The sequence below is a fragment of the Gopherus evgoodei genome, chromosome 2, assembly GCF_007399415.2.
Source record: "Gopherus evgoodei ecotype Sinaloan lineage chromosome 2, rGopEvg1_v1.p, whole genome shotgun sequence".
Lineage (NCBI taxonomy): Eukaryota > Metazoa > Chordata > Testudines > Testudinidae > Gopherus > Gopherus evgoodei.
In genome coordinates, this window is record NC_044323.1 from 298178770 (window position 1) to 298205997 (window position 27228).

Below are 27228 nucleotides of genomic sequence, written 5' to 3' on the forward strand. Positions count from 1 at the left end.
GCTCAGCCCCTTTCCCGGCCCAGGAGGTCACCTGATCTCTTTGTTCTCTCCCACCTTTAGCATCCCCTTGCGGGGGGAAGGGCCTGGCCATTAGGTGCCAGGTGACAGAGGGTCGGCCAGAGCTGAGGCCTCCCCCCAGTATTCAGAGGAAACATTAAGAACAGCCCCACTTTGTCACAGCCTCTCCCCCCCCGTCACTCTGCCCCCCTCACCCTGCTCCCTCCGCAGGACGAGAAGGAGCAGATCGCGGAGTACAAAGGGCACCTGACGGGGCTGGCCAAGCGGGCCAAAGCCATCGTGCAGCTCAGGCCACGCAACCCGGGCACCCCGCTCAAGGGCCGGCTGCCAGTGCAGGCCGTCTGTGACTACAAGCAGGTGGAGGTGAGTGCGGGCTGAGGGGCAGGGGCAAGGTTTGGGACCTAGGGTTGGGGGCAGGTGTGGGGGTGGGTGGCCCTGGGCTGGGAGCGAGGGCCTAGGGGTGGGGGCAAGAGGGCTGGGGGCAGGGCCTGGGGGTTGGGGTCTGGGTGCAGGGCCCCAGGGATTGGGGGCAGGTGTGAGGGCGGGGATTGAGGGTCTGGGGGCAGGGGCCTGGGGATTGGGGGTAGTGTGAGGGGTGGGGGCCTGGAGGCAGGGGCCCAAGGGCTGAGGGATTAGGGGCAGGGGCCCGGGGATTGGGGGCAGGTGTGAGGGGCGGGGGCCTGGGGGTTGGGTGTTGGGGTCTGGGTGCAGGGACCCAGGGATTGGGGGCAGATGGGAGGGGCAGGGGTCTGGGGGCAGGGGCCCAGGGATTGGGGGCAGGTGTGAGGGGCGGGGGCCTGGAGGTAGGGGCCCAGAGGCCTGGGGATTGGGGGCAGGTGTGAGGGGCGGGGGTTGGGGGTCTGGGGCAGGGGCCCAGGGGCCAAGGGATTGGGGGCAGGGGCGAGGGGCAGGGACCTGGGGCAGGGACCTGGGGATTGGGGGCAGGAGCTGGGGCCCAGGGGCCAAGGGATTGGGGGCAGGTGTGAGGGATGGGGGTTGAGGGGCAGGGGCCTAGGGGCGGGACCCAGCTGCATTATCCAACATGGAGCAGCACAGGCAGGGGGTGCAGAGGGTGAACCTGGTGCAGGGCGCTGGCTCCAGGGTGGGTGCAGGGTCCAGTGCTCAGCCTGGCCGGATGGGCTCTGGCGTGTGGGGCTGACGCTGCCCCCCGGCTCCCCAGATCACGGTGCACAAGGGAGACGAGTGCGTCCTGCTGAGCAACGCCCAGCCCGCCAGGTGGAAAGTGCTGAGTGGCTCGGGGAGCGAGTCCATCGTGCCGTCCGTCTGCTTCCTCGTGCCCCCGCCCAACAGGGAGGCGCTGGACGCCGTCAGCAGGTGCGAGCGGGGACACTGCGGGGCCGGGGTCGGGGGCACTCCCCATCCGTCGGGACCCCTCCCGGGCCGGGCCTCGGCTCCCCTCCCCCATCTGTCGGGGCCCCTCCCCCATCCGTCGGGGCCCCTCCCGGGCTGGGCCTCGGCTCCCCTCCCCCATCCGTCGGGGCCCCTCCCGGGCCGGGCCTCGGCTCCCCTCCCCCATCCGTCGGGGCCCCTCCCAGGCCGGGCCTCGGCTCCCCTCCCACATCCGTCGGGGCCCCTCCCGGGCCGGGCCTCGGCTCCCCTCCCCCATCCGTCGGGGTCCCTCCCGGGCCAGGCCTCGGCTCCCCTCCCCGGCCGGGCCTTGGCTCCCCTCCCCCATCCGTCGGGACCCCTCCTTGCCCCCTCCCTTTGCTCCCACCTGGGCTAGTCTCCTCTCCCATTGCCTGAGACAGTCCGTGTCAGGGGCACTGTCTCCATCCCCGTGCCAGCCACAGGGGCAGCAGCTTTTCTCCCCTGAAGCTCCGTGGGTCCCCCCAGGTCTTGTGGTGCTGTTGGGGGCTGGGCCTCGAGTGCCAGGGAGCCCTGCCCTCCGCCCGGCCATGCGGGCTGAGCTCACTGGTTTTCGCTCTCCCCAGGCTGGACGTCAGCCACCAACACGTGGTGACACTGTGGCACCAGCTGCATGTGGATATGAAGAGCCTCCTGGCCTGGCAGTACCTGGTCCGGGACATCCAGCAGATCCAGTCCTGGTCCCTGCTCATGGTGCGTTGGGGCCCCAGCCCTGTTCACGGGGCGGGCCTGGAGATCTCAGGGAGGAGCTGGGAGGGTGGGAGATTCAGGCTCATTCTCAAGAGAGAGCCTCGTGCCTGGGGAAGGGTCCCTTTGCCCCCTAACACCCACCTGTCGCTGGGGTAGGGGGAACAGGGTGTCACCCATGGCTGGCCTGGGGCGGAAGCTGGTCGGGGGGATTTCTTGCTGGGCATGGGGGCACTGGCGCCCGTCTGAGGCCGTGTGCCTGGCCCCCAGTTCCGGACACTGCAGCCTGAGGATTACCGGCAGACACTGCGCAGCCTGGAGACCCATTTCCAGGAGTTCATGCGTGACAGTCAGGACTCCCAGAGCTTCCTGCCGGACGACCGGCTGCAGATGGAGCGCGAGTACAGGGCCTGCACCCAGAAATACGAGCACCTGCTGCACAGCCTGGAGAAAGGTAACCAGGCCGCGCCCGCCAGTCTGGGCTCCTCCCGTGTCGCTGGGGCCATGCTGGCCCCCAACCATGGACCCTATTATGCGGATAAGAATCACGGGATCTTTTTGAGGGAAAAGGCAACACTATGCATTTATTGGAAATGCACATGTGTTCAATCACACACATGCACAACAGGTCCTGCAGATCGTAGCTCGAGTCAATCTAATGGCCAGTTAGACTGAGCACGAGGGAGGAGCTGGGCTCTGTCGGTCACGATCCGAGGCTTTGCAGGACTGAACCCAGAGTTCTGTGGCAAAACACCCCAGCTTTATACTTGTCAATTCCCTCCTTAGTCTATGGATTTTGCAATGTCCTTCTGTGATCGTTAGTCCTTAGGTGGGGTTAATCTTGGGGTTTTCTGCTGTTATCTCTTCTTTGTTGTCTTGCCTTCAGGGGTGTTTGCCTCACCTCTGAGGTTGTGGATGCTGCTAACTCGTTTACCATCAGATACAATGGATGTTTTCTGATTGTTTCCTGCTGTCTCTCCAAGTCTCTCACTTCTTCTTGACCATCTGGACATTTGAGATGGCTTTCACACTCATCCTTAGCCATGCACACACATCCTTTACTCACCCCAAACAATTGTACAGAGAATGTCAGACAGGATTACATTTTAGAAAGGGTTCTGTGATTACTGAAGGGATTACAATTATCCTTTATCTTTCATTCTAAATTATACAAAATACAAACATAAAATCCTACTACTACAACCAGGCATGCAACAAAGCCAGGACACCCCTCCACATACACACATTGGGGACCACACCTGCGACAAGGCCATTACCCCACGGGGCCATGTCTGCAATAGGGCTGTGGCCGTCTCTCCCCCGCCCAGGCTGTGTCTGTGACATGCCCCTCCCCCCAGCAGAACCCTTCCCAGGAGACCTATCGTGCTACGGCCCCTCCCGTGTGGGGGGTGTGCCCCAATCCCTCTGGGCCCATAGGGCCGTGCCCAGGAGACCTCTCGTCCTATGGCCCCTCCTCTGTGGGAGGTGCCCCCGACCCCCCTGGGCCCATAAGGCCGTGCCCAGGAGACCTATCGTGCTACGGCCCGTTCCCTGTGTGGGGTGTCCCCGACCCCTCTGGGCCCATAGGGCCGTGCCCGGGAGACCTCTCATCCTACAGCCCCTCCTCTGTGTGGGGTGTCCCCCAACCTCTCTGGGCCCATAGGGCTGTGCCCCGAAGACCTCTCCCTACTTGTCACTAATGACGCCACTGATCCTGCACAGGGGAGCAGGACGAGTCCATGTGCAAGAGCTACATTTCCCAGCTGAAGGACATCCGGCTGCAGCTGGAGAGCTGTGAGTCCCGCACTGTCCACAAGATTCGGGCGCCCCTCGACAAGGACCCGGTCAAGGAGTGTGCCCAGCGCATCAGCGAGCAGCAGGTACACCCCACCCCAAAGGATCTTGTGCCCAGCCAATCAGCGAGCAGCAGATACGTCCCCTCAGCCCCCCGTGAGGATCCTGCACCCAGTCAGCTCTCTACTCAGACATCAGAACCCACCTACCCCAGGGCACTGGCCCTCTGCTGTGCTCCAGTCTGCAAGAAGCCACCTCCATCCCTGTAGCAAAGCCAGAGTTATCCCCTCCCAGGCTGACCCCAGAAGGGATCCCTGCCGCATCCTGCTTCAGGCCAATGGGCTGGGCTGGGCTCAGCCCCTCCTGTCCCTCCCTGGGTACGTCTACACAGGAGCCAGTGCCCGGGCACAGCTGCTGTGTGGACACTACCTACGGGGGGCTGTCCTGTGGGCACAGGTTCCCCACCTCCCAAAAGGTGAGCGGTCGCCAGGTTGTTGGATTTGCCATTGTCTTCATGGCCTCAGCCAGCTCCTTTCCAGTAACCCACTTAGCCCCAGCCAGCCGCGCACTGTTTGCATCGCCTTCCCTCACATAGCCCTTTCCTCCCCCTAGGGACCAGTGCCATGCGCAGGGAAACTGAGGCACATGCAGGCTTCCTGAAACCTTTTTAAAAACGTCACACTTGGTGACAGGCCTCCCGTGTGATAGCGAGACGCTCTGCCATGTCCCTGGAGCTGGAGCACAGCATGGCATTGCCTGGCCTGGCACCAGAACTGGCCTGCTCTGGGGAGGGTCTTGGGAAACCCAGCTAGTGCCGGGCCAGGCGCCAGCCTGGGGCGTCGCCAGGTTGCCTGAAGTAACAGCCCCACCCTATTCCCACAGCAAATCCATGTGGAGCTGGAGGGCATCCGGAAGAGCCTGGAGAAGGTGAGCGAGAAGACGGAGAAGGTGCTGGCCCAGCCGGAGCACTCGAGCTCGGCCCCTGTCCTGCGCTCGGAGCTGGAGATCACTCTCCAGAAGATGGACCAGGTGTACAGCCTCTCCACCATCTACCTGGAGAAGTGAGTGGGGGGCCTGGGCTGAATAGCTTCACTGTGCACCTTGGGGGCTCCTTCCAGCCCCCAGGCCTCCCCCCCTCCAGCCTCTCTGTTTCAGGGACTCCCTGCAGCCCCCATCTCCCTCTCCCCCGGACAGTTTTCCTCCAGGCTCCCCCCATGGCAGGGACTCTGTATATGCTGTGCCCCCCACCCCCAATTAGCTTTTCTTTGCTGTCTGTCTGGGAGAGAAGCTGCTCTGGGTGCCAGGTGCTGGCGGTTACGTAGGTGAGGGCTGTGAGGAGCTTCAAGGGTCCCAGCTGAGCCAGGAGAACGGGCAGCGAGGTGCCAGCCAGCACTGGAGCCGCTCTGACCTCCTCTCCCGGTTTAGGCCCTGTGCTTGCTGCACTCACTCCAGAGAGGGGCCTGGGTGGCCCAGGGCAGCCCCCGCACAGTGCGCAGCTGGGTGGGGCTGGGGCTGTCCTAGAGCCGCTCTGTACGTGGGCAGGACGCTGGGCACCCCAGCTCAGAAAAGGCAGAGATGGGCGATGAGTGACTGGGGCCAGCCAGACCCCTGCTTGGGCAAGCTGGGAGCCTGGGGCTGTGATGGAGGTGTAACAAAGTGACCTTTGGCTGGATACAACTGAGAGTGCCAATTCAGAACCAATTGCTTAAACAGGGCAGTTACAGCCCTAGGCGGGGGTTCTCACCCCTCTAAGGCAAACCAAACCAGCCAGACAAAAATGACTTTGGTTTTACCCCACTGGCTAATCACAAGTCACACAGGCAATTTCCTGAGAAACTCCAGTCTTCCAGTATCACCACCAGTGCCACCCGTCCTGGGGATGAATGGTTATGAAAACCAACACCCCAGTAAAAGAAAAAGGTTCTCTCGATCCCAAAGGACCAAGCCCCAGACCCAGGTCAATAGATTCATCAGATCTTACCCACAAATCATGCTGTTGCCAATCCTTTAGCATCTAAAACCTAAAGGTTTATTCATAAAGGGAAACAGGTAGAGATGAGAGCTAGAATTGGTTAAATGGAATCAATTACATCCAGTAATGGCAAAGTTCTTGGTTCAGGCTTGTAGCTGTGATAGAATAAACTGCAGGTTCAAATCAAGTCTCTGGAACATCCCCTGCTGGGATGGGTCATTCAGTCCTTTGTTCAGGACTCCAGTTTGTAGCAAAGTCCCTTCAGGGGAAAGAAGCAGGATTGAAGACAAGATGGAGAAGATGCAGCAGCCTTTTATAGTCCTTTTGCCATGTGGCTTGTGCTTTCTTTGTTCCAACCACAAGCCACCAAGCTCATGGCCTGGAAAACCTCAGAGTTCTGTCCAAAGGCCTGGCCCTGCCTTGCTGAGTCACAAGGTGTATCTGCCTTCTCTCAATGAGTCATTTGTGTAGCTGATGGTCCTTAAGGGTCCATCAAGCAGGCCAGGCAGAGCTGACACCAAATTGTCTGGGGTGTCACCGAGAAACAGAGCACAAGTGTGAAATACAGACAGGATAGAGCCAATACTTATAACTTGAAATACAAACATGATACCTGCATATCGTGGTATCTGCATATCAGCATAATCATACCCAGCAAACCAGAACCTTTCCATAGACACCTTACTGGACGTTCTTTGTACAGGATTTGGTGCAACTATAGGACCTTGGTTGCAACAATGTTCTATATGGTCACAGTTCATGTCAGTAATGTCCCGGGAAGGATACGGAATAATGACTGGGGGGTGGGGGGGTGGAATTTGCCCACCTCAGACCCAGGCCTGGCGCAGGAGCTAGACTTTACCCGTCTGGTCTGCAGCCACGGCAGAGGGAGAGGCGTGAGGTGTTTCCCATCTCATGCAGGGGCCCCAGGGACCCATTGCTTGCAGCATGTCTAAATGCCATGCCACAGAGGTGTGTCCTCTCTCGATTAGCTGGGAGAGCTCCCTGGCCCGGGGGCGGGGAGGCTGAATGTTCAGGTGTGTTTGGAGAGGGAAAGTGAGACCATTTGGGAGGCTCCAACCCCCCTTCTCCAAGGCAGGAGCCAGCCCCTTTTGCTGCAGGAGCCAGGGAAGGGAGCCACCTTCCCCGCCCCCGATCAGTATCAAGAACAGGCTAGCGGGGCTCATGTTCCAGTGAGCGTGTCTGGGACAATGCGATGCCAGCAGCCCAGGCTGGTCCCCATCCTGGCTCTGTGGGAGTGCTCGCCACAGGACAGGGACTGAGAGGGGCTGAGGGTCGCCCTCCTGGCCCCCGCACAGGTCTCTTCTGTTCCCTGCCTTCTGGCTGCCCTGCGAGCTAATCTGCTCCTCCCACAGGTTGAAGACCATCAACCTGGTGATCCGCAGCACGCAGGGGGCAGAGGAGCTGGTCCAGAGGTACGAGGAGCAGCTGAAGGAGGTGCAGGCCGTGCCTTCCGACCTCAAGGAACTAGAGGCTAACAAGGCAGAGCTGAAGGTAATGGCCAGGAAGACCCCCGCTTGCCCAGACAGGATCAGTTCCTTTGGGTGCAGCGTGGGTGTTCCCCAGGCCCAAATCTGCCTCTTACACAGACCTGGATCACAGAGGGGCTGGGCCCTGCCCCAGAACCGAGAGCTCATGGGGCCACATACAGGCACTGGGGCGGCACTGTTAGGAGAAGGGCGGGGCCCTGGCTGGAGCTGGGGAGCAGTGCCCAGCAGCTGGCCAGGACCCGGGTCCGGAAAAACCGTGGGGCTCCAGCAAGGGCTTCGTTCACCAGGAGCATCGATCGCGTCCAGCCAGGGGTGGGATGGCAGAGCAGCGGGGGCGGGGGCAGGGAGGTGCCCATTGCTGACCTGGCCCTTGTGTGCCACAGAGGCTGCGTGGGCAGGTGGAAGGGCACCAGCCCCTCTTCAGCACCCTGCAGTCAGACCTGGACAAGGCCAAGGACGTCAATGAACGGATGGTGAGAGGCCACAGCGAGCGGGACGTGGACCTGGACCGGTACCGGGAGCGGATCCAGCATCTCCTGGAGCGCTGGCAGGCCGTGCTGACCCAGATCGACCTGCGCCAGCGCGAGCTGCAGCAGCTGGGCCGTCAGCAGCGCTACTACCACGAAAGCTACGAATGGCTCATCCGGTGGATCCAGGATGCGAAGCAAAGGCAGGAGCAGATCCAGTCGGTGCCCGTCACGGACAGCAAGAGTGTGCGGGAGCAGCTCCTGCAGGAGAAGGTAACGCCAGCGATGGGGCACCCGGCAGGGATGCCCCCCAGGGAGCCCAGCGACACGGTGCCCGGCAGGGACGCCCCCCAGGGAGCCCAACGACAGGGCGCCCGGCAGGGACACCCCCCAGAGAGCCCAGGGACACGGTGCCCGGCAGGGATGCCCCCCAGGGAGCCCAGCGACAGGGCGCCCGGCAGGGACGCCCCCCAGGGAGCCCAGCGACACGGTGCCCGGCAGGGACGCCCCCCAGGGAGCCCAGTGACAGGGCGCCCAGCAGGGACGCCCCCCAGGGAGCTCAGCGACACGGTGCCTGGCAGGGACGCCCCCCAGGGAGCCCAGCGACAGGGCGCCTGGCAGGGACGCCCCCCAGAGAGCCCAGCAACACGGTGCCTGGCAGGGACGCCCCCTAGGGAGCCCAGCGACACGGTGCCTGACAGGGACGCCCCCCAGGGAGCCCAGCAACACGGTGCCTGGCGGGGATGCCCCCCAGGGAGCCCAGCGACAGGGCGCCCGGCAGGGACGCCCCCCAGGGACTCCAGCGACCGGGCGCCCGGTGGGAACGTCAGTGATGAGGCATCCGGCAGGGATGCCCCCCAGGAACGCCAGCGACAGGGTGCGCGGCGGGGACGCCCCCCAGGGACGCCAGTGACAGGGGCACCCCGCAGGGATGCCCCCAAGGGATGCCAGCGATGGTGTACCCAGTGGGGATGCCCCCCAGGGACGCCAGCAACGGGGCACCGAGCAGGGTTGCTCCCCAGGGATGCCAGCGACAGGGCGCCCAGCAGGGACACTAGCGATGGGGCACCCGGCAGGGACGCCCCCCAGGGACGCCTGCGACAGGGACGCCCCCCAGGGATGCCAGCAACATGGCACCCGGCAGGGTGCCAGCGACAGGGCACCCAGCAGGGACGCCCCCCAGGGATGCCAGCAACAGGGCGCCTGGCGGGGACGCCCCCCAGGGACTCCAGCAATGGGACAGATGGCAGGGACACCCCCCAGGGACGCCAGCGACGGGGCACCCGGCGGGGACGCCCCCCAGGGATGCCTGCGTCAGGGCACCCAGCAGGGGTGCCAGCGACAGGACGCCCCCCCAGGGACGCCTGTGATGGGGCACCCGGCAGGGATGCCAGCAACAGGGCGCCCGGCGGGGACACCCCCCAGGGACGCCAGCAATGGGACAGCTGGCGGGGATGCCCCCCTGGGACGCCAGCGACGGGGCACCCGGCGGGGACGCCCCTCAGGGATGCATGGGGCAGGGGAGCTGGTGGCTTGCTGGCACGGGGCAATGAAAGCCAACAGTGGCAGGATTCTGTTCCACTGGCTGCTTTTCTCTCTGCCTGCCCTTTGGCCTGGGTGGCTTGCCCCCCGGGGGCTGCCTGGAGCCGAGGGGCGAGGATGCTCTGGAGTCGGGGCTGCGGTGTTCATGAGTTGTCTCTCCCCAGAAACTCTTGGAGGAGTGCGACCGGAACCGGGAGAAGGTGGACGAGTGCCAGAGATATGCCAAGCAGTACATCGATGCCATCAAGGTGCGGGCCTGAGGCTCCTCCCACAATCCCACGCTGCTTCCTGGCCTGCCAGGCTGAGCCCTCTGCCCACAGGCTCTGCAGCAGGAGCGCTGGCACAGGCGGCTGGGGTCAGGCTGGGTTAGGGTTTAACATGACAGCAGAGCTGGCCTGGGCAGAGTTCGCTCCCATCACGGCCCGGTGGCTCAGCGGGAGCCAGGATACTCGTGTGTCCCAAGAGACGAGGTTTCTCCCTAGCAGAGCCCCAGGCTGTGGGGTGCAGGCTGGGATCCCACGGAGCCTGTGGAGGGGGTCCCTGGCTCCTGGGTTCTCTGCTAGTCTCTGACACGGGCTCTTCTCCTCCAGGATTACGAGCTGCAGTTGGTGACGTACAAAGCCCAGGTGGAACCCGTGGCTTCCCCAGCCAAGAAACCCAAAGTGCAGTCTGCGTCTGACAGCGTGATCCAGGAGGTGAGGGGGGCTCCCTGGAGCAGCAGGGGCCAGTGCAGGGCAGAGCGGGGCAGCTGGGCCTGGAGGAGCTGCCTCTGGACTTGAGCTGAGGGCTGCGGCCCTCCTCTACGTACGGGCCTGGGGACTGGCGGGCCACGCTGGGTCAGTCCCTGGTGTCTGGCACCAGGGAGCCCATGGGAGGGGGTTGCCATGCCTCGGAGGCACCGCTGACCTGTGTTTCCTGGCTGCAGTACGTGGACCTGCGGACGCAGTACAGCGAGCTGACCACTCTCACCAGCCAGTACGTTAAGTTCATCAGCGAGAGCCTGCGGCGGCTGGAGGAGGAGGAGGTAGGAGAGCAGGGGCGGCCCAGGGCCTGGCATGCATCCAGCTGCGTTGGTCTCGCTCCTTCCATAACAACAAGGAACATGGTCCATGTTAATACCCGTCCCACATCACTAATGCCCAGCTCAGGCCTCTAACCCTGTGCTGATCTGGCGGCTGGCTCTGGGTACAGCAAACTGGTACTCCCCGAGGGCTGTGCTGCCTCAGCCCTGCCCTGGTGCTGGCCAGGGTCTGCAGGGCTCTGCTCACTCGGCTGTTAGGAGGGCACTTCCCAGATACACTTAGTACAGTCAGCGTCTGTGTGAGCATGGAGCTCGTCCTGCCGCGGGATCGCAGCTCCTCGTTTGTTCTCTGCTGTAACCTCTCTAATTCTTCATTTCCGCCTGGGAAGAGGAGCCGCTGGGCCGGTGCTTTGTCTTGGGGGATGTTTGTGTTGGTTGGGATCTAATGGAGGGTAAAAATCCAGGATGACTCTGGGATTTCTGCACCAGGTACTCCCCTCTGCGTATGCTCCTCCTCAGCCTCCCTCTCTCCACCTCACCACATGGCCACAAGCAGCCTGCTACCAGCACCTGCTCCCTGCGCCTCCTGCCTCGCCCCGCCCCCTGCAGGACCTGCCCCCGGGCCCTTCTCCCGACCCACTGGGCCAATGGGGGAACTAGTGGAGACCTCACTAGAGTCCAGGCAAACAGACGAGGGTGGGACCAGAGCTCAGCAGGGCCCCTGGCTCTGGAAGCACCAGGCCCTTGGTCAGAGCTTTGCAGTGTGCAGACGTCACCCTGCTCACCCTCCGCCCTCCGGATCAGCCCTGCTGCCGGGCAGAGCCCTGCGAGGTCGCCGCTTCCCTCTCCCTCCCACCGAGAAGGCCCTGGGGAGAACGGGCAGCTGTAAATCCGCTCCCAGATGTCCCTACTGCTGGAAAAGGCAGCGTTTGCATGCGCCCTTGCAGGTCTCCTTCCTGCTCTATGGGGCCGGCTAGCCGGGGCTGTTGGGAGTGGGGCAGTGAGGCAGCTGGGCAGCCCAGGGTAGAACTCAAAGCTCTCTCCACACACTGTTCTGTCCTAGTGAGGAGAGGGTTACCCTGTGCCTCTGTTGCCCTCTGCTCCCTTCTCTCTCTGCTGCCCGTATCGCCCACGCTCTCTCCCCACACTCCCGGCTCTGCAGCCTGACTGGGTTCCTCACTCGCCCCCGAGCCGACTGTACTTTTCTGCAGTTGTTGATTTTGGGCTGGGGCCTCCAGAGGCAGAAGTCTCCCCTGGTGGCTGCCAGGGGAATGTCCCGCAGTAGGCATGGTGAAGGTGTGCAAGCTGCTAGCTTCCTGTCTTCATTTGCCGTGGGCTTTGCTCATGCTCCATTGTTTGCTCTTGCTTCGTTGGTCACCCTGCTTCCCGCACAGCCATCCCGCTTGCTGTGTCACGGTCTGTCACCCGCCTCCCCGAACTGTACTAAGTGAGATATAGCAGTGCCGTGTCCCCTCTCTGTCTGCCATACGTCTTCCAGAAGCCAGCATTGCCACCTCTAGTTATGGGAGAGCCGGGGGCTCCAGGCCATCCCCATGCCACATCCCCCACCCCCTGCCCCGGACCATCTCTCATTGGATGTGTGTGCTGCTAGTTCCGTGTTTTCCTTGTGATTTCGTCTTCTCCCTTTTGTTTTCTTTGCACTCTTCCCCCTTCAGAAAGCCGTGGAGAAGCTGAAGGAGCAGGAGAGGAAGAGGCTGGCGGAGGTGGAGGCCCAGCTGGAGAAGCAGAAGCAGCTGGCTGAGGCGCATGCCAAAGCCAAAGCGCAGGCTGAGAAGGAGGCGCAGGAGCTGCAGCGCCGCATGCACGAGGAGGTCTCTAAGAGGGAGGTGGTGGCTGTGGACGCCGAACAGCAGAAGCAGAACATCCAGCAGGAACTGATGCAGCTGAAGCAGAACTCGGATACCCAGATCAAATCCAAGGACAAGCTGATCGAGGAGGTGGAGTACAGCCGCAGGAAGGTGGAGGAGGAGATCCACATCATCCGCCTGCAGCTCGAGACCTCTGAGAAGCAGAAGTCCAGTGCGGAGACTGAGCTGCGGGAGCTGCGGGCCCGGGCCGAGGAGGCCGAGCGGCAGAAGAAGCTGGCCCAGGAGGAGGCCGAGCGCCTGCGCAAGCAGGTGAAGGAAGAGACGCAGAAGAAGCGGGAGGCGGAGGAGGAGCTGAATTGCAAGGTACAGGCAGAGAAGAATGCGGCCCGGGAGAAACGGAAGGCCATGGAGGACCTGGAGAAGCTGCGCATGCAGGCAGAGGAGGCAGAGAGGAGGATGAAACAGGCTGAGCTGGAGAAGGAGCGGCAGATCCAAGTGGCTCAGGAAATGGCGCAGAAGAGCGCAGAGACCGAGCTGCAGAGCAAGCGCCTGTCCTTCGCAGAGAAGACAGCCCAGCTGGAGATGTCCCTGAAGCAGGAGCACATCACAGTCACCCATCTGCAGGAGGAGGCAGAGCGCCTGAAGAAGCAGCAGCTGGAGGCAGAGAAATCCAGGGAGGAGGCAGAGAAGGAGCTGGAGAAATGGCGGCAGAAGGCGAACGAGGCCCTGCGCCTCCGGCTGCAGGCAGAGGAGGTGGCTCACAAGAAGACCCTGGCTCAGGAGGAGGCTGAGAAGCAGAAGGAGGATGCAGAGAGGGAGGCCAGGAAGAGGGCGAAAATGGAGGAGTCTGCCCTGCGGCAGAAGGAGCTGGCTGAGGAGGAGCTGGAGAAGCAGAGGAAGCTGGCAGAGGGCACCGCCCAGCAGAAGTTCTCGGCTGAGCAAGAGCTGATCCGGCTGAAGGCGGAGATGGAGAACCGGGAGCAGCAAGGCCTGCTGCTGGAAGAGGAACTCTTCCGCCTGAAGAATGAGATCAGTGAGGCCATTCACAAGAGGAAGGAGGTGGAGGAGGAGCTGGCCAAGCTGCGTGCTGAGATGGAGATCCTTTTGCAGAACAAGGCCAAGGCCGAGGAGGATTCCCGTTCCACCAGCGAGAAGTCCAAGCAGAAATTGGAAGCCGAGGCCAGCAAGCTACGGGAGCTGGCCGAGGAGGCGGCTCGGCTGCGCGCCCTGTCAGAGGAGGCCAAGCGGCAGCGGCAGCTGGCCGAGGAGGAGGCGGCCCGACAGCGAGCCGAGGCAGAGAGGATCCTGAAGGAGAAACTGGCCGCCATCAGTGAGGCCTCCCGGCAGAAGACGGAAGCAGAGATCGCCCTGAAAGAGAAGGAGGCAGAGAACGAGCGGCTGAGGCGGCTGGCGGAGGACGAGGCCTACCAGCGCAAGCTGCTGGAAGAGCAGGCAGCCCAGCACAAGCACGACATTGAGGAGAAGATCACCCTGCTGAAGAAGTCCTCCGACACCGAGCTGGAGCGGCAGAAGAGCATTGTGGATGATACACTGAAGCAGCGGCGCATCATCGAGGAGGAGATCCGCATCCTAAAGATCAACTTTGAGAAGGCATCAGCGGGCAAGACAGACTTGGAGCTGGAGCTGAGCAAGATCAAGAGCAGTGCGGAGGAGATCCAGCGCAGCAAGGAGAAGGCCGAGCAGGAGGCTGAGAAGCAGCGGCAGCTGGCCCTGGAGGAGGAGAACCGCCGCAGGGAGGCCGAGGAGAAGGTGAAGAAGATCTTGGCTGCGGAGCAGGAAGCCGCCCGGCAGCGCAAAGTGGCCCTGGACGAGGTGGAGCGCCTGAAAGCCAAGGTGGAGGAGGCCAAGAGGCAGAAGGAGCTGGCAGAAAAGGAGTCAGAAAGGCAGATCCAGCTGGCCCAAGAAGCAGCTCAGAAGAGAATTCAGGCCGAGGAGAAGGCCCACCTGGCTACTGTGCAGCAGAAGGAGCAGGAGCTGCTGCAGACGAGGCGCCAGGAACAGAACATCCTGGACAAGCTGAGGGAAGAGGCCGAGAAAGCCAAGAAAGTGGCAGAGGAGGCAGAGTTTGCACGTGTCAAGGCTGAGCAGGATGCAACCCTGTCCCGTCAGCAGGTGGAGGAGGCAGAGCGTCTGAAGCAGCGAGCTGAGGAGGAGGCTCAGGCCAAAGCCAGAGCCCAGGAGGATGCTGAGAAGCTCAGGAAGGAGGCTGAGCTGGAGGCGGCTAAGCGGGCCCAAGCTGAGCAGGCGGCTCTGAAGCAAAAGCAGCTGGCTGACGCCGACATGGAAAAGCACAAGAAGTTTGCAGAGCAGACGCTGAGGCAGAAGGCCCAGGTGGAGCAGGAGCTGACCAAGGTCAAGCTGCAGCTGGAGGAGACGGACCACCAAAAGAGTATTCTGGACGAGGAGCTGCAGCGGCTGAAGGAGGAGGTGATGGACGCCATGAGGCAGAAGGCCCAGGTGGAGGAAGAGCTCTTCAAGGTGAAGATCCAGATGGAAGAGCTGATCAAACTGAAGACCCGGATCGAGGAGGAGAACAAGGTGCTGATCCTGAAGGACAAGGACAACACCCAGAAGTTCCTGGTGGAGGAGGCTGAGAAGATGAAGCTCGTGGCGGAGGAGGCTGCTCGCCTGAGTGTGGAGGCGCAGGAGGCCGCCCGCATGCGGAAGCTGGCGGAGGACGACCTGGCGCAGCAGCGGGCGCTGGCTGAGAAGATGCTGAAGGAGAAAATGCAGGCAGTGCAGGAGGCCACGCGGCTGAAGGCGGAGGCAGAGATGCTGCAGAGGCAGAAGGACCTAGCTCAGGAGCACGCCAAGAAGCTCCAGGAGGACAAAGAGCAGATGCAGCAGCGCCTGACTGAGGAGACCGAGGGCTTCCAGAAACTCCTGGAGGCTGAGCGCAAGCGGCAGCTGGAGATCATGGCCGAGGCCGAGCGCCTCAAGCTGCACGTGACGGAGATGAGCATGGCCCAGGCCAAGGCAGAGGAGGACGCGAAGCGGTTCAAGAAGCAGGCGGAGGAGATCAGTGGGAAGCTGCACAAGATGGAGCTGACTACCCAAGAGAAGATGACGCTGGTCCACACGCTGGAGATCCAGAGGCAGCAGAGTGACAGGGATGCGGAGAATCTGAAGAGAGCGATTGCTGAGCTGGAGAGGGAGAAGGAGAAGCTGAAGCGGGAGGCGGAGCTGCTGCAGCAGAGATCAGAAGAGGTACTGATTTTCCTGTTCTCCCCCCTTGCTGTCATGTTCATGCTGGGTGTCACCCTCCCCTTAGTGTCCTCACCACACAGAACGGCAGCCTTGGGACAGCCAGCGTGGCGCTCCTCTGCTCAGACAGCTGACTGCACCCACAAAATGTCAGCCAGGGTCCAAAGTTAAATAGGTTCCCTTAGTAACCAACAACCCTCCATACCCCACCTGGACTGACCACAGCCTGGTGTCAGCTGAGCCCCCCGGGTTGTTACGGGTGCAGTGTCAGAGGAGACATGGGCACAGACAAGGGGAGGATTTTCAAAAGCACCTCCATGGTTTAGCAACACAAGTGCTATCGGCTCTCGGGGGACTTATGCTCCCGGGTCACTGGAGTGCTCTAGAAAACCTCACCCAAGGCACCAAGTCTCTGCTCCACAGACCCAGACTCTCAGCCTTGCTCCTGCAGTTCCCGTGAGCGCACGCATACAGCTCACATGCGTGTGCAGTGCTAGGGCTCCAGCTGCAGTGTGACCTGTAATCGACCTTGGGCATGTATTGGAGCAGCTTTGCCTCATGCCCCCAACAGAGATTGCTCGTCTGTTACTGGTCTGGGTAGAGTCCATCCTCCTTGCACATGTTGTGCCGTTCTCCTGGAGACACTGCGTGTCCACTCCCTTAGCACTAGGCACAGACAGTGACTCTAAGGTCCTTGGCCATTATGGACATTGACCCTGCTCCTTGGGATGCATCATGGGGCATGGCTAGCTTTGTTGACCCCAACAAAAGAACGGTGTCCCCTCTCCTGCTTCTTTAATCCAGTCTAGTGTGCAGTGATGCCTCCTCCTCTTCCCACCGCACCCCACCCCGTTAACACTAATGCACCGCAGGGGGCCGGCCCATGTACCTACTAATATAAGCCCAAGGTACTAGCCCGTAATACGACTTGCTGCTACACCACAAGCGTTTTCCTGCTAGCACCCTCACGCTAATGGTTATCCCGGTTCGCACCAGGTTTTTGTGGTCTCTGTTTGGGGTTAAGTGGGTTTTGGTCTAAGAGATGTTTCTTTTTTTTCCTGCTCCAGATACAGACGGCTCAGCAGGAGCAGCTCCGTCAGGAGACTCAGATACTCCAGCAGAGCTTCTTAACGGAGAAGGATAGCCTGCTTCAGAAAGAGAGGTTCATTGAGGAAGAGAAAGCTAAGCTGGAGAAACTCTTCAAAGATGAGATGAACAAAGCTGAGAACCTGAAGGCAGAGCAGGAGCGGCAGCAGAAGCAGATGGAGCAGGAGAAACAGCAGCTGAAGGCCACCTTGGATGATGCAAAGAAGAAGCAGAAAGAGGCGGAGAAAAATGTCCAGCGTAAGCAGGAGGAGCTGCAGCAGCTGGAAAAGCAGCGGCAGCAGCAAGAGAAACTCCTTGCAGAGGAAAACCAGAAGCTAAGGGAGAAACTGGAACAGCTACAAGAGGAACATAGGGCTGCGCTGGCCCAGACTCGAGAGATCATGATCCAAACAGACGACATTCCCGAAGATGCAGTGATTTTGCCTACCCAGCTGACTCCGACCAAAGCGGTGCCCAATGGCAGAGACGCCATGGATGGCCTGGCTCAGAATGGGGAGCCAGAGTTTGCGTTTGATGGCATCCGGCAGAAGGTGTCTGCGGAGAAGCTGGTTGAGGCTGGCATCCTGGGCAAAGAGATCTTAGACAAGTTGGTGAAAGGGACGGTGACTGTGACTGAGCTTGCGCAGAGGGATGACCTCAGGAAATACCTGCAGGGCCGGAGCAGCATCGCCGGCTTGCTCATTAAACCCACCAACGAGAAGATGAGCATCTACAAGGCCATGAAGAAACAGCTGCTGAGTCCAGGCACGGCACTCATCCTCCTGGAAGCACAAGCTGCCTCTGGCTTCATCATTGACCCAGTGAGAAGCAAGAGGCTCTCTGTAAATGAGGCTGTGAAAGAAGGAGTAATTGGACCAGAGCTGCACAATAAAATGCTGTCTGCCGAGAGGGCGGTGACTGGGTACAGAGACCCCTACACCGGAGACAAGATCTCCCTCTTCCAGGCCATGACAAAAGACCTCATTGTCCAAGACCACGGCATCCGCCTGCTGGAGGCCCAGATCGCCACTGGCGGCATCATCGACCCCGTGAACAGCCACCGCCTGCCCGTGGAAGCGGCCTACAAGCGGGGCTACTTCGATGAAGAGATGAACCAGACCCTGTCAGACCCCACAGATGACACCAAGGGCTTCTTCGACCCCAACACGCAGGAGAACCTGACCTACCTGCAGCTGATGGAGAGATGCTTGACTGACCCTGAGACTGGACTTCTCCTCTTGCCGCTCACCGACAGAGCAGCCAAAGGAGGGGACCTGGCCTACACAGATCAAGAGGCCAAAGATGTTTTCAAGAAGGCCACGGTGTCTGCCCCCTTTGGCACGTTCAAAGGAAAGACGGTGACCATCTGGGAGATCATCAACTCAGAATACTTTACCGAGGAGCAGAGGCGAGACCTGCTCCGGCAGTACAAGACTGGCAAGATCACCGTGGAGAAGATCATCAAGATCGTCATCACCGTAATGGAAGAGAGTGAGAAGAAGAGCCAGCTGTGCTTTGAAGGGCTCCGCGCGGCTGTCCCTGCCGCCGAGCTGCTAGAGAGCAAAATCATTGACAAAGATCTCTACAACCAGCTGCACCAGGGCAAGAAGTCTGTGAAGGATGTGGCTGATGCAGACGCCGTAAAGAGGTATCTGAAGGGCACCGACACCATTGCTGGTGTCCTGGTGGAGTCGACTGGGCAGAAGTTCACGCTCTATGGCGCCCTGAAGAAAAACCTGCTGAAGCCAGAGGCTGCCCTGCCACTGCTGGAGGCCCAGGCAGGCACGGGGTACATCATCGATCCCGTTCGGAATGAGAAGCTCTCAGTGGACGAGGCAGTGAGAGCTGGGATTGTCGGGCCAGAGTTCCATGAGAAGCTGCTGTCTGCAGAGAAGGCTGTGACTGGCTACAAAGACCCGTACACCGGACAGACTGTGTCCCTGTTCCAAGCACTAAGGAAAGGCCTGATCCCCAGCGATACCGGGCTCCGCTTGCTGGACGTCCAGCTGGCCACCGGTGGCATAGTGGACCCTGTGAACAGCCACCGTCTGCCGCTCGAGGTTGCCTGTAAGCGGGGCTACTTCGACGAGGAGACAAACAAGGCCCTGTCCACTCCCAGCGATGACACCAAGGCCTTCTACGACCCCAACACTCAGGAGAACCTCACCTATGCCCAGCTGCAGAAGAGATGCCGACCAGACAAGCAGACCGGCCTCTACCTGCTGCCCCTCTCAGATCAGGCCATCCGGTCACAGCAGGAGGAGGTCTACAGTGACAGCCAGGCGAAGGAGTCCTTGGACAAGGCGACCCTGGAGGTGCCAGCTGGCAGCCTGAAGGGCAGGACAGTGACGATCTGGGAGCTCATCCACTCTGAGTACTTCACCGAGGAGCAAAGGAGGGAGCTGCTGCGACAGTACAAGACTGGCAAGGTCACCATTGAGAAGATCATCAAGATAATGATCACCATCATTGAGGAAACGGAGACCAAGAAGCAGGAGAAGCTGATGTTCAGTGGCCTCCGAGCCCCTGTGCCTGCTAGCGAGCTGCTGGAGTCTAGGGTCCTTAGCAAAGCCCAGTATGAGCAGCTCAAGGCAGGTAAGAAGTCAGTGAAAGACCTCTCTGAGACGGACTCTGTGAAGAGGTTCCTGCGGGGCAGCGACTGCATCGCTGGCATCTACATGGAAGACACGAAGGAGAAACTGAACCTCTACGAGGCTATGAAGAGAAACCTGCTGAGGCCAAGCACCGCTGTCACCCTGATGGAAGCTCAAGCAGCCAGCGGGTTCATGGTCGACCCCGAAAGGAACCAAAAACTGTGTGTCAACGATGCTGTGAAAGCTGGTCTCGTTGGGCCAGAGCTCCATGAGAAGCTGCTCTCCGCGGAGAAGGCCGTCACTGGGTACAGGGACCCCTACTCTGGGAACACCATCTCCCTCTTCGAAGCCATGAAGAAGGGGCTGATCCTCAAGGAGCACGGCATCCGCCTACTGGAGGCCCAGGTGGCCACCGGCGGCATCATCGACCCCGTGCACAGTCACCGCCTCCCCGTGGAGGTGGCTTACAAGCGGGGCTACTTCGACGAAGAGATGAACCGGATCCTCTCTGACCCCAGCGACGACACCAAGGGCTTCTTCGACCCCAACACACAGGAGAACCTCACCTACCTGCAGCTAAAGGAGAGGTGCATAGAGGACCCCGAGACCGGCCTGTACCTCCTGCCCCTGAAGCAGCCGGAGAAGCCCACCATGGTGGAGACGACCCACGTGTACACGGAGGCAGAGACCCGGAAAGCATTTGAGGAAACGCAGGTCAGCATCCCCGTGGGCAGCATGGCCGGTTCCTCCATGTCCCTGTGGGAGATCATGCAGTCAGACCTCATCCCCGAGGAGCAGCGGAAGCGGCTGATGGAGGAGTTCCGCTCTGGCCAGGTGACCAAGGAGCGCATGATCATCATCATCATTGAGATCATCGAGAAGACAGAGATCATCCGGCAGCAGGACCTAACCTCCTACGACTTTGTCCGGCGCCGGATCACTGCCGACGACCTCTATGAGGCCAGGATCATCTCCCTGGAGATATATAACCTGCTGAAGCAAGGCTCCAAGACCATCCGAGAGATCCTGGAGATGGAGACCATCTGGAAATACCTGTATGGAACTGGCTGCATAGCTGGCATCTACATCCCCTCCACCAAGCAAAAGCTCAGTGTCTATCAGGCCCTGAAGAAAGGGCTGATCAGTTCTGAGGTAGCCCGCTCCCTGCTGGAGGCCCAGGCTGCCACTGGCTTCATGATTGACCCCATAAAGAATGAGATGCTGACGGTAGACGAAGCTGTCAGGAAAGGAGTGGTGGGGCCGGAAATCCACGACCGGCTGCTGTCCGCAGAGAGAGCTGTGACTGGCTACAGGGACCCGTACAGTGAGCAGAAGATCTCGCTCTTCCAGGCCATGAAGAAGGATCTGATCCCCGCCGAGGAAGCCCTCCGGCTGCTGGATGCTCAGCTAGCCACTGGTGGCATCATCGACCCGTTCCTGGGGTTCCACCTGCCCCTGGAGGTTGCCTATCAGCGTGGCTTCTTCAGCAAGGAGACTTGCGACAGGCTATCGGAGCCCAGCGAGATCCGGAGCTACGTGGACCCCTCCACGGACGAGAAGCTCAGCTACCTGCAGCTGCTCAAGCGGTGCCGGAAGGATGAGAACAACGGCCAGCTGCTGCTGCCCCTGTGTGACACCAGGAAGCTGACCTTCCGGGGCCTGAGGAAGCAGATCAGCGTGGAGGAGCTGGTGCGCTCCCAGGTTATGGACGAAGCAACAGCCCAGCGCCTCCAAGAGGGCTTAACTTCCATCGAAGAAGTCTCCAAAAACCTGCAGAAGTTCCTGGAGGGCACCAGCTGCATCGCTGGTGTCTTCGTGGACTCCACCAAGGAACGGCTCTCCGTGTACCAAGCCATGAAGAAAGGCATCATCCGGCCTGGCACAGCTTTTGAGCTGCTGGAGGCCCAGGCAGCCACTGGGTACGTGATCGACCCCATCAAGGGCCTCAAGCTGACGGTGGAGGAGGCGGTGCGGATGGGCATAGTGGGCCCAGAGTTCAAGGACAAGCTCCTTTCAGCGGAGAGGGCGGTGACCGGTTACAAAGACCCCTACTCGGGCAAACTGATCTCCCTCTTCCAGGCCATGAAGAAGGGCCTGATCCTGAAAGATCATGGGATCCGTTTGCTAGAGGCCCAGATCGCCACAGGAGGCATTATCGATCCAGAGGAAAGCCATCGCCTGCCCGTGGAGATGGCTTACAAGCGGGGCCTGTTCGACGAGGAAATGAACGAGATCCTCCTGGACCCCAGCGACGACACCAAGGGCTTCTTTGATCCCAACACCGAGGAGAACCTGACCTACCTGCAGCTCATGGAGCGGTGCATCACCGACCCGGAGACCGGGCTGTGCCTGCTCCCTCTGAAGGAGAAGAAGCGGGAGAGAAAGACCTCGTCCAAGTCATCTGTCCGCAAGCGCAGAGTGGTGATCGTCGACCCCGAGACAGGGAAGGAGATGTCAGTTTATGAGGCCTACCGCAAAGGCCTCATTGACCACCAGACCTACCTGGAGCTCTCCGAGCAAGAGTGTGAGTGGGAAGAGATCACCATCTCCTCCTCGGACGGGGTGGTCAAGTCCATGATCATCGACAGGAGGTCCGGGCGACAGTATGACATCGACGACGCCATTGCAAAGGGCCTGATTGATCAGTCTGCCCTGGACCAGTATCGCTCCGGCACCCTGTCCATCACTGAATTCGCAGACATGCTCTCTGGAAATGTGAGCGGCTTCCGATCGAGATCTTCTTCTGTTGGGTCCTCTTCCTCCTACCCTGTAAGCCCAGCCCCTGCGAGAGCTCAGCTGACATCCTGGAGTGACCCTGCTGAAGAGACCGGTCCGATTGCTGGGATCCTGGACACGGACACCCTGGAGAAAGTGTCTATCACGGAGGCCATGCACCGCAATCTCGTAGACAACATCACTGGACAGAGGCTGCTGGAGTCCCAGGCCTGCACCGGAGGCATCATCGACCCTAGCACTGGGGAGAAATTCTCTGTTGCTGATGCAGTCAACAAGGGCCTGGTTGACAAAATCATGGTGGACAGGATCAACCTCGCTCAGAAGGCCTTCTATGGCTTTGAGGATCCGAGAACCAAGACGAAAATGTCAGCCGCCCAAGCCTTAAAGAAGGGCTGGCTGTACTATGAAGCCGGGCAGCGGTTCCTGGAGGTACAGTACCTGACGGGTGGGCTGATTGAGCCCGACGTGCCAGGCCGGGTCTCGCTCGATGATGCGCTGCAGAAAGGCACAATCGACACGCGCACAGCCCAAAAGCTGCGGGACGTGAACACCTACTCCAAGTATCTCACCTGCCCCAAAACGAAACTGAAGATCTCCTACAAGGATGCAATGGACAGAAGCATGGTTGAGGAGGGAACAGGCCTGCGCCTGCTGGAAGCTTCCTCCCAGTCCAGCAAAGGATACTACAGCCCCTACAACGTCAGTGGCTCTGGCTCCACCTCTGGCTCTAGATCGGGCTCCCGAACAGGATCTAGATCAGGCTCCAGGCGAGGGAGCATTGATGCCACTGGCTCCGGCTTCTCCATGACCTTCTCTTCCTCATCCTACTCTTCCTCCAGCTACGGACGCAGATACACATCAGGTCCCCAGAGCGACGTGGATGCCGCTGAACTCACACTCGCCTTGTCCAGCCTCAACGGGAGCTGTGGATGGGAAGCAAACAGGAAGCTTCCCAAACTGCAGAGGCCTCAGCTGACAGTGGCATAAAGTCCCCTCCCTGCCTGACCCGGCCCCCCCAAACACTTTCCCATTTATCCTGCTCTGCATGTGGTAAAGCTACTGGCTAATCATCCGATTATTATTTTTAAACCCCAATGTTCTTCCAAAGCAGTGCCTAAAGTTTAACCAAAAAGACAAGACTAATATATATTAATATATATGATTGTTGGGACAGTATTTGTATATTTAGTGATGAGAGAGAGAACACACCCCTTCAGCTCAGTAACCCGGGAGCTTGCTTCAGTTCGTACCATCTGCAGAGTAGCCAAAACCAGCCACCACCGAGCTGCTCCCACAGCCCGGCGGAACCTGCTGACAGTTTTGAGCCTAACTAGCTAGTGACTTTTTTATTAACTCTGCCAGCTTCATGCCATGCCACCCCCAGAGGAGGAGAGGATACCGTCCCCAGCTCCTAGACCTGCTGCCCTCCCCTCTTCCCGTGAAAAGAGACTGTGACCGTGGACTGACCACACCGTCCCTCTCAGCGCTTTGGCGCAGGACAGCAACCTCTGCACACCAGCTCTGGAGCCGTTGCCTGGATCCTTTCTGCTGCCCTTTGGCAGGGCGGAGGAGGAGGCTGCTGTTTGCTACCTGCCTCCTCCCAAGAGCTGCTTAGCCTGCCTCCCAGAACCTCCCCGCAGCCGCTGTGGACTCAGCACTCAGACTGTAAGTGCATGCTGGGGCTGTGTCTATGCTTTCACAGAGCCTGCTGCCATGGGGATGGATCTGCCTGCCTCTCTGCTCCACAGCTTCACCCCCCAAGAGGTTTTACTTTGCATCTGCGCCTCCTCCTCCAGCCTGCTTGTTCACTCTGACGCATTCCATCGTGCTTTGCTTGTCCGGGCCAAATAACCGGGGGAATCTTACATTGCCATGTGCTGCTGTTAGCCGGTGGCGATGTCTGCATGTGTCTGTCTATCTGTCTGTCTCTGTCTCTCGTCGTGTATCTGGGAAGTGCCCTGTACAAGGTTGATTTCTTAGAGTGAATCATTAGACTAATGAATTGACAGGTATTTATCAGAACCTCCCTGCCTGCCTGGCAGCCTGGGCTGGCCCAGTGCCTTGACAAAGCAGCCCTGGTCTCTGTGTGCACATGTGCACGCACGCAAGGTTTCTGTGCACAGGTCATAGAATCTCAGGGTTGGAAGGGACCTCAGGAGGCATTTAGTCATGCCAGCTGTGGAGGAAGCCCGCTAGACACACCCTTACCCTTTGCTAAATGGGCTTCTTGCAGAATGTCTGACCTTGGATCCAAAGCAAGAGGCTTGATAGCAGCTGCAAGTTTCAAGGTCTGCCTTGCTCGGAGGGGGTCGTAGTCCAGCACAGCAGCGTGGAGGTGCTGACTTTGTTAAAACTCTGGTTCTTACTTTCCTTTCTCACCTTGATTTCTTTCCCTCTTCATTTCTCTCCCATGTTTTCCTACCCGTAATGATGCTCTCTCTCTCTGTCAGACATCTTTTTCCAGTCCCACCAAAGAAGTCCCCCTGCTACTGGGAGAATTCCTTAGCTGGGTCTCTGACGTTAGCAAGTCCTGGATCAGTTCCCAGGGAGCCCCGGACTCAGCAGCTCCTCAGCTGTACTCCTCCACACAGGTAACTCCAACCTCTTTTGAGTCTCTGCATTTGGAGCCCGGGCTTCTGCAAATCTAGGGCTGGAAACTGTTCCCCAGACTTCGGAGCACTGGAGTGTTGACATGCATTGGAGCAGTCTGAAGGTGGGCTGGTTCCACACAAACTAGGTTGTGCCTCTTGCTTTGCTCTCAGGAGGGCTTGGGGTAGAGTAACCTGCAGTTCCACACTGAATCGGTTCTGAGCACCTGCAGCTCCCGTTGTCTGCAGTGACGTGAGCTCACCTATCGTGTTACCAGTCAGTGGCTCACGGGGTCAGGTGTGTTTATGTAGTCTGAAGGGGCTAACGGAGAGAGGGTACTAGCTTGCCGGGGGAGGGCGAGAGATGTGGACAGATAGGGTTTGGGTGAGCGAATCTGTGCAGCTTGCTTGGCTCTGTTTGATGGCGTCATCTCATGAACGAATCCTCCCGTCTCATCCCATCCTTTTTTTTATTGTGTTCACTTTATTGTAGTGGTGCTGGATGTCCATTCCAACTGTCCTTCCCGCTGCCGAGGAGCCTGTACCCCAGTGTTGGGGGGAAGTGGGACAGCACTGAGGATCCCCCTCCCTTTGCACTGGTCCAGCGGGCCTGGTCAGAGATTGTGGGGGGCAGCACCCCTCCAGGCGCCCGTGTCCTTCCCCGCGCAGCACTGGAAGCTGATCCTCTGTCCCCGGTCCTGAAGGCCGGGGCTCTGGAGAACTGCAGCCCAGCAGAGTGCTGGGGGGAGGATGTCTGCGCAGAGCCTGGGCTAGCGTTGCTGCCTGCTCACGCAAGCATGTGTGCCTGACGCAGGAACTGCACGGTGACCACTAGTCTGTCTCGCCCGCTCCCATTCTCAGCAGCCCCCCAGGGCTGAACGGTGCTCCGCCCTCTGTCTCCAGCAATAAGAGCTGTGAAGTCACCCTGGGGATCAGCCCTGGCTTGTGATGTCATTGGGGCTCCCCCCTTGGGCTGGCCCTGGCTTCTAGGGCCTTCAGCTCCAGTTCCCCAGACAAGGGCACCTGACTCCTTGCACTTGTATGGCCTTTCCCCTCCGCCATCACCAGCAGTGGGCAAAGAACGGCATGTGCCATGGTCCAGCAGCGACCCCTCACGTGTGCGGATCCAAACCCATTTCTCCTCCTCCTCCTCCTCCTCCTCCTCCCCCTGCCACCCGCTGTCATTGGCTACATGGAAATCAAGGCATGTTATCCCTCAGCATTTGTCACTATATTATTCTCATTATCCAGTTTTTGCTTTTGCATGATGTACTAACGTGGGCGATTGTGTAACATATTCCAGCCTGAGCCGGGGCGCCCGGTCCCAGCTCCCTCCCCCTAGGACGCTGGGCTCCCCTGGCTCCCGCATGTTTCTGTTCAGGGCAGCAGGGGCTGATTAACAAGCCAAATGCATCTCTCTTTTGGGGGGGCAAAACACTAAAACCTGACCTGTATATACCGTGAAGTGTTTGTAAAAGATGCAGTATGGACCCAGGCCCTCTCCGCAGGGGGGGTAGTAAAGGAGATTATCCGAAACCAGCCAGCAGCTCTGCGTGGTCTGTTCACAGCTTTCCCACTCTTGTGCCCAGGGATTCCACAGCCATGGCCTCGCCGGAACCCTTCCAGGGCAGAGCCCCAGCCAGCTCCGTCTGCTTCCACTCCCCTGGCCTCCCAAACATGGTTATACTCGAGTCTGGAGCAGGGTTCGTCCCAAAGAGCTGCCCCCACAGCCGTCTCTGATCCTCATATGGATCTCAGCACTGCAGTAGCGGAGAACCTCCCAATTCTCACCCACCCCAGGAGGCAGGGCAGAGCTGTTCTCCCATGGAACAGCTGGGAACTGAGCCACGGAGGCTAAGTACCTGGGCCAAGAGCACACACAAAGTCTGTGGCAGAGTGAACCCAGGTCTCCCAAGTCCTAGGCTCGCATCCCAGCTGCTCGGCTCAGCTGTATTGCCTGCAGAATATAGGTTCTTCTACAGAGGATGGGAGAGAAAAGCCGGGGGGGAAGGATTTCTGCAGTGGGGAGAAACCCAGATGTTTTCCCTGCTGCAATGTGTCCTGTTGCCTGCCTCACTCTGGCTGCAGGCCCTTGTGAGTATTGGAGTCTGGGGCCACGGCCTGGTTTCCTGGGACATGGCTGAGGTGCAGAAAGCAAACTCCGCTAATATACTGGTGCCCTGAAGGGCTACTCTTCCTCCATCGCTGGAGCATGGGCTGGTTCCTTCTTGGTGCTCGGCCGCCTGTGCACAGGGGCTCTCACTTCCCGGGGGAGTGGACGTATGGTAACTAGTGACAGAGCTGGGTGTATGCTGCTGGTGCTCGCCCTGCAGAGGCTGGGTTCTGGGCAGTAGCCATGGAAACAGGAGTGCTGAGAGCGAGGTACAGGAATACCGCATGTTCTTTAGAAGAGACCCAGGAAGGAGCTAAAATGGAGGCTGCAAGAGCAGCAAAGACAGAGAATTCAGGCATCAGACGTACTTTGTCGGGCCCTTCATCTTTCCAAAGGGAATGAAGATGCTGCGGGCACTGTGCCCTCCCTAAATCCTCCTCCTCGCGCCATGCACCCACCTGCAGCCGAGGTAACAAGGTGATGGGCACCTGGGTAATGGCCGAGCAAAGCTCTCACCTGTGTGACACACCCGTGGGGCCTGAAACGTGGGGCCACCCTCTTCAGCAGCAGCGGGATGTTTTCAACAGTGTCTGTAAGAACCAGCTCCTGCAGCATTACCTCCTCCCTACCCGGCCAGCACGAGCAGGCCTGCCCCCACT

The 27228-nt window shown here is 59.9% G+C and overlaps 1 protein-coding gene across 22 annotated transcripts in view; it reads left to right on the top strand.

Moving 5' to 3' along the window:
• PLEC (plectin) overlaps positions 1-24410 on the top strand; it is a 175521-nt gene extending 151111 nt beyond the window's left edge. For 21 of the 22 annotated variants that reach the window (XM_030554099.1, XM_030554100.1, XM_030554104.1 and 18 more), the window contains 14 exons: positions 229-381; positions 1199-1353; positions 1971-2097; positions 2362-2545; positions 3814-3971; positions 4768-4946; positions 7234-7372; positions 7752-8108; positions 9542-9625; positions 9968-10072; positions 10303-10401; positions 12075-15455; positions 16520-23533; positions 24319-24407. In XM_030554099.1, coding sequence (XP_030409959.1) covers positions 229-381; positions 1199-1353; positions 1971-2097; positions 2362-2545; positions 3814-3971; positions 4768-4946; positions 7234-7372; positions 7752-8108; positions 9542-9625; positions 9968-10072; positions 10303-10401; positions 12075-15455; positions 16520-22855 — 11457 coding nt within the window. In that variant the 3' untranslated portion in view covers positions 22856-23533; positions 24319-24407. Of the gene's footprint in view, positions 1-228; positions 382-1198; positions 1354-1970; positions 2098-2361; positions 2546-3813; positions 3972-4767; positions 4947-7233; positions 7373-7751; positions 8109-9541; positions 9626-9967; positions 10073-10302; positions 10402-12074; positions 15456-16519; positions 23534-24101; positions 24204-24318 lie in introns of all 22 variants that reach the window. The other variant, XM_030554097.1, reaches the window with a different exon arrangement.
• Positions 24411-27228: the final 2818 nt, after the last annotated feature.